Raw genomic sequence first — 12,539 nt, 5'->3', positions numbered from 1 at the left:
GTGGGTGGTCACATAGATTTCCACCTGCATCTGCGCAACTGCCTACAACAGCGGTTTATGCATCATCTCTGACAGGCTGTCAGTATATTGCCCCACCCACGCTGGAGTTAAATAACAGATTTTCCCCACTAGCAGGGTTGGAGGAGTGTGACTGACTAAGGAGCCCTTCATTTTCTGGCATTGAATCTGATTTAAACAAGCAGTGCTCACCAGTGGTAGTTGAGGGGGACTCCTGTGCGTTTGCTAATAACATTCTAACATGGAATACTGCAGGCCTGGCTAACAAGTTTCACGGCCCAATATGGTTGCAATTTGTGAAGGAATCCCCTGTGATTTGTTTATAAGAAACATGGTTGGTGTAATGTGACCTATTTCCGGAAGGTTATAAGGCTTTCTTTGCACCAGTCTCCCCATCGGTGGGTGGAAGACCTAAGGGTGGTCTAGTCACTTACATATCCCTGGCCGTCGACTGCCAGATCCAGGTTGTGCCGTATTAAAGCCCAGGAATACTGGCATTGATAATAAAAAGGGGGGCTACAAGATTGGGCCTCATTAATTTTTATAATTTGGTGGCATGCCCTTCAGGTGTCTGTAATATTACTGCCCTATGTACACGTATAAGGCAGTCCTTTAGCTCTATTCTACATAATCTCCTGGTTCTCGGTGATTTTAACATCCATTCTTGTGGAGACCCAAGGACAACCTGTACGACTGAGTTAGGCTGCCCGTGGATGAGGGGGATTCACTTTGAACAACTTGCTCAGGGGGAACTACTAAATAATCTATTGAATGAATTTGATATGTTGTCCCTGATGTCCTTATCCGATTTGCACAGTATATTTCCCATGCCCACCTTTAAAGGGAGAGGCAGGAGCTCTTTTATAGACTACATTTTAATTTCCTCTTCTTTACAAACTTAATTCTGTGGTTTTAACATCTTGGAGAGCGTCTATAGTGACCACAACCCGCTTTGTGTCCAAATGTGTGGCATGCTTTTAGCACAAATTAGTAGTGTAGTAATTAGGGGCACGCTTAGACCTACCGATGGCACACGTCGGCTTAAATGGTCCCAGATTTCTTCAGATAACTTCTTTTGTGCAGTAAGAGAATCCTTCGTTCTGTGCACTTCTGCAGGTACTCCCCCAGGTGAGGTTATCAGTGCATATAAAACCATCTCCACCAAAGTTGGTGAACTTATAGGTGCCCCGGCCGGCAGAGTAGCGACCTCTAACCCCATATGGTTTGATTCTTCTTGCTCCCAGGCCGCAAAAAAGCTGAGGGAAGCCTTGTCAGCTAAGCCTAGAAATCAATCCCAGGTGCGCATATGCCGCAAAGAATATAAAACAACTCTGGCCAAATGGAAGGGCATTCTGATTGAGGAGGCTTGGAGGGAGTTGAATGAGTCAAGCACCCTCTGGAATAGCTCCAGGATTTGGAGCATTGTTAACAGACCACTTTTTGAATATGAAGTTGAGGGGGCTTTAGATTCGCATATTACCGGGGAGGAATGGGTGCTTCACTTTAAATCAATATTTGACAACCCTATGGAGCACTTTGACCAGCCATGCCGTGATACGAATGCCACTGTAGTGATTTTTGAACAGGGTGAGGTCGAAGCTGGCTTTGCAGGGTTAACCAGTAATAAAGCTCCTGGTACAGACGGTAACCTCCCGGATTTGTTTAAGTCTGATCCATCCTTTTAGGCACCGGTCCTAGTGGCTGTGTTTAACGCAGCTGCTTCGAAGGGTTGCCCTGAGTCCTGGGCCACTTCCACCATAGTCCCCGTTTTCAAGAAGGGTGATAGGAATAGCACTTATTGCTCTAGGCCAATCTCCCTTCTTGACTCAGTGGTCAAGGTTGTAGGCCGTATACTTCTAGAAAGATTATCCACCTGGGCGGAGGAGCACAAGATCATGTCGGGCGTCCAATTTGGATTTTGTCCTGGGCGATCAACCATGGCCCAATGTCTTAATTTAACTGTTATTAAGAAAATATACAGTTGCGAGCCCAGGTACTGTCTACCTCGCCTTCATGTACTTGTCTTCCGCATTTGATTGTGTGAATAGGGTTAAACTATGGCAGTCCATGAGGGTAATGGGGGTAGGGAATAGTATTGTTAATATTTAAGAGGACCTTCATAAGTCAACTAAGGCCAATTTCAGGTTCTCCCAGGATCTCAGTGTTACAAGGGACTTTGAGATTAAGAGGGGAGTATGGCAATGCTGTATCTTGGCCCCATTTCTGTTTATTTTTACATCAATGATTTGGACAGAGCATTAAGAGCTACTGGGGTAGATTACCCGTGTGTACGGCGGCGTGGCCTCCCCATCCTACTTTAGGCGGACGATGCCGTCCTTTTATCTAGGACTGCTACAGGCCTGCAAACCTTGCTAGATGCATTTTTCAACTCCATGGCGGACCGGTACTTATCAATCAACAACTCGAAATCTTATATAATGCAGGTGGAGTCTCGACCCAAAAAAAGTATTCAATTCAGAGTCGGCCCTGCTAAAGTCCCCCGCACTGATGTTTTTTCTTATCTTGGGGTCCTCTTGAATGATCAAATAACATGGGGGCCACTAATTTCTAGGAAAAGGGGGGATTTGACCCGGGTGAATGTGGCTATTTTCAATTTCGCCTCTAAACTAGGGAGGAGACCAATCGCAGCATTGCTGAAAGTGTACCGAGAGAAATGTGTGGCTATAGCTAGTTATGGAAGTGAAATATGGGGGCATATTGTTGTGGATTCCCTTCAGGTGACAGAGAATAATTGTTTGAAGTGTCTGTTGTGTGTTCCGAGGGATCTGTTGAATTTGGCGGCCAATGAGGAACTGGGGGTCCCCTTTCTGAGTGACACCCTGGCTCTACGTCCACTTGTGTTTTGGCTGAAGTGTTGGTTGAACCAGGCATTAACACTTAATCAATTGATTTTAAGAGAGTGTATGTCCCTTGACAATGTATCCTGAATTCCTTGGCTTAATTACATTAAAAGTAGCCTTGAAGTGGTAGGGGGAGCTGATTTATATTTTAAGCCTGAAACTATCGTAAAAAAGGACGGGGATCTATTCAGGGGATCCTTTCTCACCCTAAGGAAACTAGACAGGGATGATGGGGAACTCCGGAAACCGAGTGTTTGCATGTTTTTAATGCTCAAAACAACTTCTTCTACAGAGCCTTATCTCCTGGTGTCTTTTTCCACATTTGAGCGGTTTTTACTGACTAGGTTTCGCAAGAACCTCTTTCACCTCCAGCTAGCTAGGCCCAAAGGGTGCAGTAGAGGTCAAATGTTAGCACCCTGTGGCGGCGACGGTTAGTCTCCACAGGATCTGCTACATTTTATACTTTTCTGTAATTTTTAGCAATCATTCGAAGGTATTTTCTAGTCCCCATTTTAAAGAGGATGAATTTTACCCAGGCTCGCCCTGCCATCCTATATCTTCAAATGTTGAAGGAGGATTGGATATTTTTTATTGTGGGCTACCTAAAATCCATTGTGAAAACCAGGGTCTGCCTTGATAGGTAGCCATTTGGTTGATGAATCACCTAGATCTTAGCGGTTGAGGAGAACCCGCTCACTTCAGAAGGAAAAACCAACCCAAGGGAGATGCTTTATGGCACCATGCATTTTACTGTTATTGATTAAATTGGGTGGTTGTGCAATGGGTTCACTTCATATTTTATAAACTGATTTTTAATGAACTCATGTTTTAATGTATTATGGATTTTATGCAACCTTTATGCAACCTTTATGTTTTTTTCTATGTGAATCCGAATAAAGTTTACATGATTTAATTTGAGCATATGTGAGTGTGCAGGGTATGGGATTGCAGGAAGGCAAGGTCAGCAGTCAGCACGACTGGAGTGTAACTATAGGGTGATGAATATGTGTGTAGTGTGAGTGCAGGGGGAGAAGTGTGTGAATGTAGATCCAGAAGTTTCTGTTAGGCAGTAGTGAATGAGTGCTGGGTGACCAGTGTCTGAGTGTAGGATGAGCAATGGTGCAGGGTGTTTATGCAGGGTGAGTGGTGGGTACACTGATAGTTGCAAGCCGAGAGAACAGCCTTGCCAAGACTAGATGCATGTCAATAGTCAGCCAGTTACAATTGCACATTGCTTAATGGTAGTAAAACAGGCAAACTCCACTCGAAATTTTCAACTTTTCCACAATATATTCATAAATAATTCACACTTTGTACAATCCCACCATTCTGAATGCAGTTACCTGGAATAAGTTGATCACTGCGGCAGTCATAGAGCATCCCTAATTGGAACGGACGTCCCAGAGCTGGCATTGTAATTGCTGTCTGTTCTGAAGTGGACATGATCTTCCTGCTGTTGCCTTGCTACGTAGATCGGCTTAAAAATAAAAGAGTATTAATGTAAGATCCTCCAGATTTCATTAAGTAGGACAACTCAACAACAACTTGTAATGTAGTTCCTATATTCCCAATAGGCTCTGCGCATTGGAATAATATATCCTATAGATAAGACATAGGACTGAGGTCGACTAGGTCTCTATCGAATATATTAAACTTAATATTGAGTGCCAGCTAGCTCAGAGGTCACTAGAAACTTTTTCGAATTCACAAGAAGGGAATAGTTTGTGACAGCCCCAAAAACATGCCAACTTTATTTACCAAGAACAAGAAAAATATCTCTAGAGTCGCGGAAACAATAGATAAGAATTTCACTCAGTCAATCGTGCATGCTCTGTTTCTACAGAGTTGCAGAGAAATAGAGAGACGGGCGTTTTCAATAAAAAGGGTTTATTGAACAGTCTTCTTTCTCATGCAAGTAGAGTGAACTGCTACAATCGCAAAGCAGACTGCAAAGTATAATGCGTACAGCAAGAACAATATTATAAAATAATACTGTAAGAGCATTGTATGGTTTTTAAGCTTTATAAAAATACAACTATGAATAACAAAAATACTCAACTGGTGCTTCTAAAATACGCCTTCCCCAATGTACCTAACCTAAGTCTAGTACGAGGGAAGAAGTAAGTGTGGTGTAGCATAGGTTAAGTTTTCTTTTGCCAAGAATCTATCGAAGATTTCTCTTAGGTTCTAATCAGCTTAATACCTGTAGTTTAGAATGAAGGAGGTCTGGTATCTCTGTCTCGGGACTCGATTTCCCAACACCTCGCAAGGGGAGCTTGGAAACACTGGACCTGGATTCTCAGCGATAGAAAGGCAGCCTCTCGATCAGTGCGTCAGCTGGAGGGTCGGCTTCCTTCGGCACTTGCTGTAGCGAGCTGCGTTGGGCAAGTAGATAGTCGAACTGCTCCAAACCACTGTGTCTTGCTAGAGCAAGTGAAGGCATATTTATACCTTGAAGGTGTCTAGTTTGACGTAAAGTCGGGCATGATAACGTCAGGAAAGAACCCCTAGGGAATAGTAGTTCTTTGCAAAGTACATGAGTTCTTGGACAAATCAAATTTTGAGTTCCCTAACTGCTTAAGCCGATTTTCCAAGAAATTGTTGTGACGTGTGGTACGGGTGGAAGTAGCCATGCCTGTATTTGGTCTGCATGGGCTATGTCTAAATAAGGGCTTGATTTCTATGCCTATATTAGGGTAATGTGAATTGTACCTATATAAGAGCATGAATCGGGAAAATTCACTCGGAGTCTAAAACGCCACACAACACCCACTCCACTTTATTATGTACGACTTTACTAAGTTCTAAACACATAAACCTATCTAAACATGAGGTGTTAAAAAAAACCACCCAAAATACAGAAAAAAGTCGAGACCATTTCATGGCAGATTATATAAACTGTTTGAATGTGATCATATTTTATTTATGCTCAAAAAGTGTCTGGATGGAGTGTTCTCCAACCAGCCTTTTTTTCTTTTGTTAACAATTTTAATTAATTGAAACAATAAACAAACACAACTCCTATTTGAATGTGGACAAGGTCAAATATTGTCTCTTGGAAGTATTCAAAGAATTCTTGTTCTCTAAGGCTAGTTCTACTTTAAGCAGATTACTTTGTGCCAAAAAAGAAAAAATACAAATTTGAAAAAAAGTCTGATCATAGAGAAAAAAATAGAGTTCCAAAGTCAGAAGTTTTTTTTGAAAAAGTGAAGGTCGAATTCAGAGTCTCACAGAACATTATGTGCTAGTTTTAAAAGTCAGTGTCATTGTTTGGAGAAAACATCAAATCTTCTAAGCTGGTAAAGAACTCGTCTTCGACTGTAGGTGAAAGTTGGACTACTTTGTTAAGCAGATCAATAGCACATAGATCCGAAGCATTGCCGTCAGCGTCAGTCACATTAGCAATGTTCGAAGCAGATGGTACCTGTGCGCCTGTTGCACCACGTATCTCACAGTCAGCATGTTGCGTCTGAGAGATCTCAACGAATGCCGTATCAGGATTGGTAGCTGTTGGGGACAACACAGTGCATGAGCCGTTACTGGTCCAAGCCAAGTATCAACTTCCGTTGGCAGGACTGATGGGAGTGTCAGACAGATGTCTAGCACGTATCCTTCTCCACATGACAGGCATCGCAGAACAGATAAGATGCAATCTTGCCAGATTGGTCTGAATGATAGAAACCACGTGGTATTCAAATCTCTGAAACGAGTAAGTCCCAGAATCTGTATCATGCGCTCACGACACTTCATTGCCAGGAGGGTGTTCTCCAAGGTGATCTGGGTGTCGATGGTGACTTGACTTGCCATATCGGAGCAGAAGGAGCAAAAATAGTATCCCTGCTACGAGTCCCAAAATGAGAGGCAGACCGCCAAATACTGAGTGTACGAAGTTTGGAAATATGCCTAGGACTGCTTCAAAGGGTGCTAACAGTCCTGAAAAAACTGTCTTAAATACATGTAAAATACCACTGGTATCAGACATGTTTAAGATACAACCTAACACTTCTGAGAAATGTATAGGGCAATTTGCAGATAAAAGGGCATGTATTTCTGCAGAAGTCCTTGCAACTTGCAGATCATACGTCTCTTTGGACGAGGTCAGTGGCACAGTTTTTTGTAAAAGAATGGCTTTCATTCTGCTTAAAGTATCAGTTCGTATAGAAGAGATGTTCAGTGAAGGCCACAACGGCGACTTCCCATCTGTCTTGGTTTTAGGAAACAATACTTGCATACATCAAGTGACCCTGGCTGACAAGCTTACGAGATAGTGTATTCCTGACAACATGCCACAGAAGCTGTGATCATTCAACATAATATAACATCCATTAGAAAGCTGCCTAAAAATTGGATCAATCACTGCAGCTGGAGAACCTTGCAGGTGGCAGGATAAGTTGTTCGAGGAACCATCGCAGGCCCCTTGTAAGTTAATACCCTGACATAAAAGTGTACCGCTTAGTGCTTTTTCGCAGTTTGTACCACTAAGAAACACTTCTTTTCCCCCACTCTAACATCTGTGTGTATATGGTAAATCCCAGGATGGCTTGATGTATTCTTTACCCAACCTTGTATATATGCCTGCTGGTATATGCTTCAAACAATACTGGAAATGGAAAATTGTAACAGACAGAGTGATTGTACCATGTATTATCCATTTTGTTGCTGGCTTCTCAGAAACAGGTAATCTTCCAGTTTTTCAATGCTCAGCACCGTATGGTCTGCTCCTCTTTGTCATAACAACAAAGAGTGTCTGGGGGTCAAAAGAAGAACAGTGGTTCCTACGTGTCTACAACTATGTGGCGCATCATGAGGTGACAACGAGAAAATCGTAGTGTAAATATATAAACAAAAAACACTACATTCCTTGAGTTAGGAAAAAAGTACCCATCAGTTTTCTACTCGGTACCGCCCTAGTCATCATTTGGGCTCTCCGTAACCCAGGAGAGTGGTGTCCGTCAAAAGATGTTCATATGACGGACAAATAATACAGGATGAATATGTATATTTTTAAGGGGTGATACTGGAAATATTAATAATGAATAAGGGTAACTTAATTGCAATGCAAAAAATAATTATAGTGAACAGTAGTGACAATATAAAAATGGGTAGAATTGGGTAGAGAGTAGCAAATTTTAATGGTTTTTCTCAATTCTCCCAATGTTAAAAACAAGATAAAGTGACAACAGATTTAACAAAATATCCGTTAGCAGGAGGGGTCAACATGTTTCAGCATAAGTGGCAAAAAATCGGCCACTGCTTTCATCAGGACCAGAGTGTAACAGCTACTGCAATAAATATGAAGATTATATCACCTGTATGCTTTAAGTCATACTGGGTATTCTCCAATAGGCTGAGGAGAAGCGTTGCGCCCCAAAACAGGAAACATGAAGGACCACACCAAAGAGAAAAAGAGAAAAGACATACATTACTGTGTTGTCAAGCCATATAATACAATTAGTACCACATGTCGTGTGAGTGTGGTTAACTATACCATTACTCACATCTACAGGTTCGCTTACCAATTTAGTAGGAGAACAAAACATCACCCCACCTGGCTGTCGCTCAGGCGAGTGGAGCACCGCTCTAGACAAACAAAACAGAACAAAGACATTCACAATCACAAACATAAGACCCCAAAGGTCAAGAAACTTAGTTATTGGAAGGCGATCTCAATTTCATTGGATCGCGTCCTTATACTTAATAATGCTCTGTTGCATTAATCGTAATATGCACTCTAGTATTTGAGCATACACTTAATATCATAGTATGACAGCATAATTGTGTAGACTATGTAGTACGTGCTACAGTTTAAGCCTTTCTTAATGCTACTTGATCGTTATTAAGGCCAAAAGAGTAGCGTTCTCAGTCTTAAATCGGGCCATCAAAGTAGCGTTATCATTATTGCGTCGTCCCTATCCTTATTAATTGGCAGCCGAGTAAACTCAGCACGATTTTGATCCACTCATATATATTATGCGGAAAAAATTGAGCATAATCACCACTATCATCGGAGGATTGGCATTGCCTATCGGTTTATAGCCTCCAGCATGGTGATCGAAAATCGCTGTATGTACTCGCGATTATCAGAGAAAGATGAGCGCTGCATGCACATCAGGTCCTAACCTAACCTTTTTAGATCTACTCATTGTGGCAACACCTAATGGGTTGGAATCAGAATTATATAAAAAAAACAATGGCCAGGAACTCACTCCTCAGTTATGGCAGTTGTCATCCTCGGTCCCTGAGGAATAATTTACCATATGGCCAATTCCTAAGGGTACAAAGGAACTACTCAAGAAAAGAAGCCTTCAACGCACATGCACACAATCTGGAGAAACAATTGCAAGAAAGAGGATACCCGAGACAGATCGTCCGGCAGTCAAGAAAACGTGCCTCCAATAACAATCGGGAGGCGCTCTTAGAACACTGTATGGAAAAAGAAAAATCAAATTGACTAACGTTTGTTAACACGTTTAACATCAGATCTAATCAAGTCCAGAAGATCATCTTAAAGCACTGGTCAATCCTGAACACTGGAGGTGACCAAATACCACGACCCCTCTTTGCTTTTAAAAGAGGCAGCAACCTGAAGGACAAGTTAGTCCATACTCGAACGAAAACCAAGATGTCTCGTCCAGTGGGAACCCTTTGGGACCTACCGGCAGTAGAAGGTCACCACCCTTGTGGGACATGTGCAGCGTGCCCGCAGACGTCAACATCTCTGAGTGTGGACATAGGCACTAACAGAGCCTGGCAACAACGCAGATTCACAAACTGCAATAGTCAAAACTTAATATACTTAATTACATGCCCCTGCCGACTACAGTACGTCGGAATGACGACAAGAAAAATTAAATGACGTATATCAGAATATAAGAGCACAATCCGATGCAGGAAGCAAGCTACAAGTCTGACTGCGCATTTTCTGGAAGTGGGCCATGGCCCGACGGACTTTCAATGGACAGTCCTTGAACAACCTAACATACCCGATCATGTCACTGACATTGGAAAATATCTATTTATGAAAGAACAAAAATGGGTATATAAACTTAACAGCGATAAGGATGGTCTCAATGAAGAGATACCGTGGATGTCACTGTAAGAAAATCTACATACGTTTGGCAACTGGAATGAAGTATCAGTACAATCTATTCAACTATGCACGAAAGTCCAAATGGGTGCCATCTATGTCTCCTTGAACCACCCTGGTTAAGGGACTTATGCAGAATGGTCTAACATGTCGTGCAGTTTACAGTCCCCTTGGTAGTCTTCCATCTGGGGCAGCTATATGTACGTCACAAAACATGTTGAAGGTTAATAATCAGTGGTTTTTGTATTTCCACCTAAGCGTTGTCTTGGTACAATAATGATATAACCTTTTTAAAAAAACAACCTAAGGGTTAGTATCGCTTTTATTAAAACCTGTGCTCCACAGAGATAACCACAACTCCATATCAAACCAGTAGACTAGGCAGCCTTTGATCACATACCGCCATCCTTTGCTTGGGTTAGATAAAAAACATACGTTTTATATACTCTTTTTATTTTCACAGAATCCTCCCCATCATTACTAGCTTGACTTTTGGGGAAGCGTTCTGTAAAGCGAGCTCGATATAGAAGGCTCAGCTACTTTACAACATAAAAGAACTACAATTCCTGACTTTCCCTGTACATTTTGTAGTTCGGGGTCGCGTGAGGATACATCGGGCAACTTTAGTGCGGACTGAGGCATAGTGCCGGGTATTGTCCGATGAATGAACAAACTAAAATACATCGGGCATAAATAACATTTTCAGTTTAAAGAAATTTTGTACAAATAGGCCGAAATTGGGCGGACCGCTGTTTTAAACTACAACTCCCAAATCACACTTCTGTAGTTCAAGATCATGTGTCACAAATTAAAATACTTCGGGCATAAATGACTTCTTCAGTTTAAAGAAATTTTGTACAAATAGGCCGAAACCGGGTGGACCGCTGTATTAAACTACAACTCCCAATTCCATTTAACAGCTTTTGTAGTTCAATGTCACGTGTTTTTTTCACCACGTGACATTGATTGTATTCACAACAAATATGGCAGAGAGATAGACACCGGCGCCCCCCCAGATCACCTAGAGGGACGCCACGGTGTACCGACGGAAAGGCGAGTGACGCTGTAGGTTAGGACCTGATGTGCATGCAGCGCTCATCTTTCTCTGATAATGGCGAGTACATACAGCGATTTTCGATTACGATGCTGGAGGCTATAAACCGATAGGCAATGCCAATCCTCCGATGATAGTGGCGATTATGCTCAATTTTTTCCGCATAATATATTGGAGTTGATCAAAATCGTGCTGAGTTTACTCGGCTGCCAATTAACAAGGATAGGGACGACTCAAAAATGATAACGCTACTTTGCTGGCCCGATTTAAGACTGAGAACGCTACTCTGTTGGCCTTAATAACAATCAAGTAGCATTAAGAAAGGCTTAAACTGTAGCACGTACTATATAGTCTACACAATTATGCTGTCATAGTATGATATTAAGTGTATGCTCAAATAATAGAGTGCGTATTACGATTAATACAACAGAGTAAGCATGGGCGAATTTTGCGAATCTCGCGTTCGCGAATTTTGCGGATTTGCGAACTCGCAATCCGCAAAATCCGCGAATTCTCGTGAATTTGCGGATTTTTTTCTTTTTTGTGTTCGCGCGGGTTTCTGCCAGTTCGCGAGGGTTTTGTATAATTTCGCAAAACGCGAACTTACCTGTCGGGTCGCAAGTTTCGCGAACTTGTTGTTTCTACGTGTCCAGCCTGTTTGGGACACTCTTCTTCATCACTGCCACTCTCTGTCACCACTGCCACTCTCTGACTACTCATGCCACCCTCTGGCCCACCCATGCCACCCTCTGTTTCATCACAGCACCCTCTGGTTGTCCAATCAGTGTACATTATTGTGGCAACGCAAGCACACCTTCCCTGCCTCAAGTGACCTGAATTAATTTGGGGCTGATTAATGTGTCACAGAATATTTTTTTAGCTGGCACCTGCTACCTTAGTGCTTCCTGATTAGTGATCTTTTGCACTTGCTAAGTGCTTTCATTGTTGCAAAATTAGTTACAACACCTGCCCTGCCCCAACTGACAATAATGAATTAGGGGCTGATTAATGGATTTGAACTTCCAGCCTGGCTCCTGCTTGTCTCCCTTAGCTGTAATTCAGGACCTTTGTGGCATATGTGTAACTATTCTGAGGTTCAGAGCAGGGTCACATAATAGTTGCAACTGGCAACTGAACTCTGGAGGGGCCCCTCAGGAAGCACTACAGGAAATGGCTACTAATGATGAGCCTGAACTTTTGAACCTGGTAAGTAGTTTCAGTTTTGCTAAAATCGTATTTCTGCAATTTAGCGCTTATTCGCGGGGCGCGAAGTTGTACTGGGAAGCCGCGAACTCACGCGAACAGTGCGAGCAAAATCCGCTGCTCGCGGATTTGCGGATTTTGCGGGAGATTCGCGAATCTCGCGGATTGCGAATTTACCGAAAATCCGCAAAATCCGCGAGCGAACCGGATTTTCCGCCTATGCTTACAATAGAGCATTATTAAGTATAAGGACGCGATCCAGTGAAATTGAGTTTGCCTTCCAATAACTAAGTTTCTTGACCTTTGGTGTCTTATG

The 12,539-nt window shown here is 42.4% G+C and overlaps 1 protein-coding gene across 1 annotated transcript in view; it reads right to left on the bottom strand.

The window, feature by feature from the left end:
* The window catches only part of LOC147685047 (cytolytic toxin-alpha-like), a 340,193-nt gene that overhangs the window by 117,054 nt on the left and 210,600 nt on the right, over positions 1 to 12,539 (bottom strand). The window contains exon 7 of the mRNA XM_086940934.1: positions 4,223 to 4,356. Within this exon, the coding sequence (XP_086797060.1) occupies positions 4,223 to 4,322 (100 nt within the window). The 5' untranslated portion in view covers positions 4,323 to 4,356. The remainder of the gene's footprint in view (positions 1 to 4,222; positions 4,357 to 12,539) is intronic.

Source organism: Lissotriton vulgaris, chromosome 10 (genome assembly GCF_964263255.1).
Source record: "Lissotriton vulgaris chromosome 10, aLisVul1.2, whole genome shotgun sequence".
Lineage (NCBI taxonomy): Eukaryota > Metazoa > Chordata > Amphibia > Caudata > Salamandridae > Lissotriton > Lissotriton vulgaris.
Note: the sequence above shows the minus strand (reverse complement) of the source record. Positions and strands in the feature narration are given on the sequence as shown.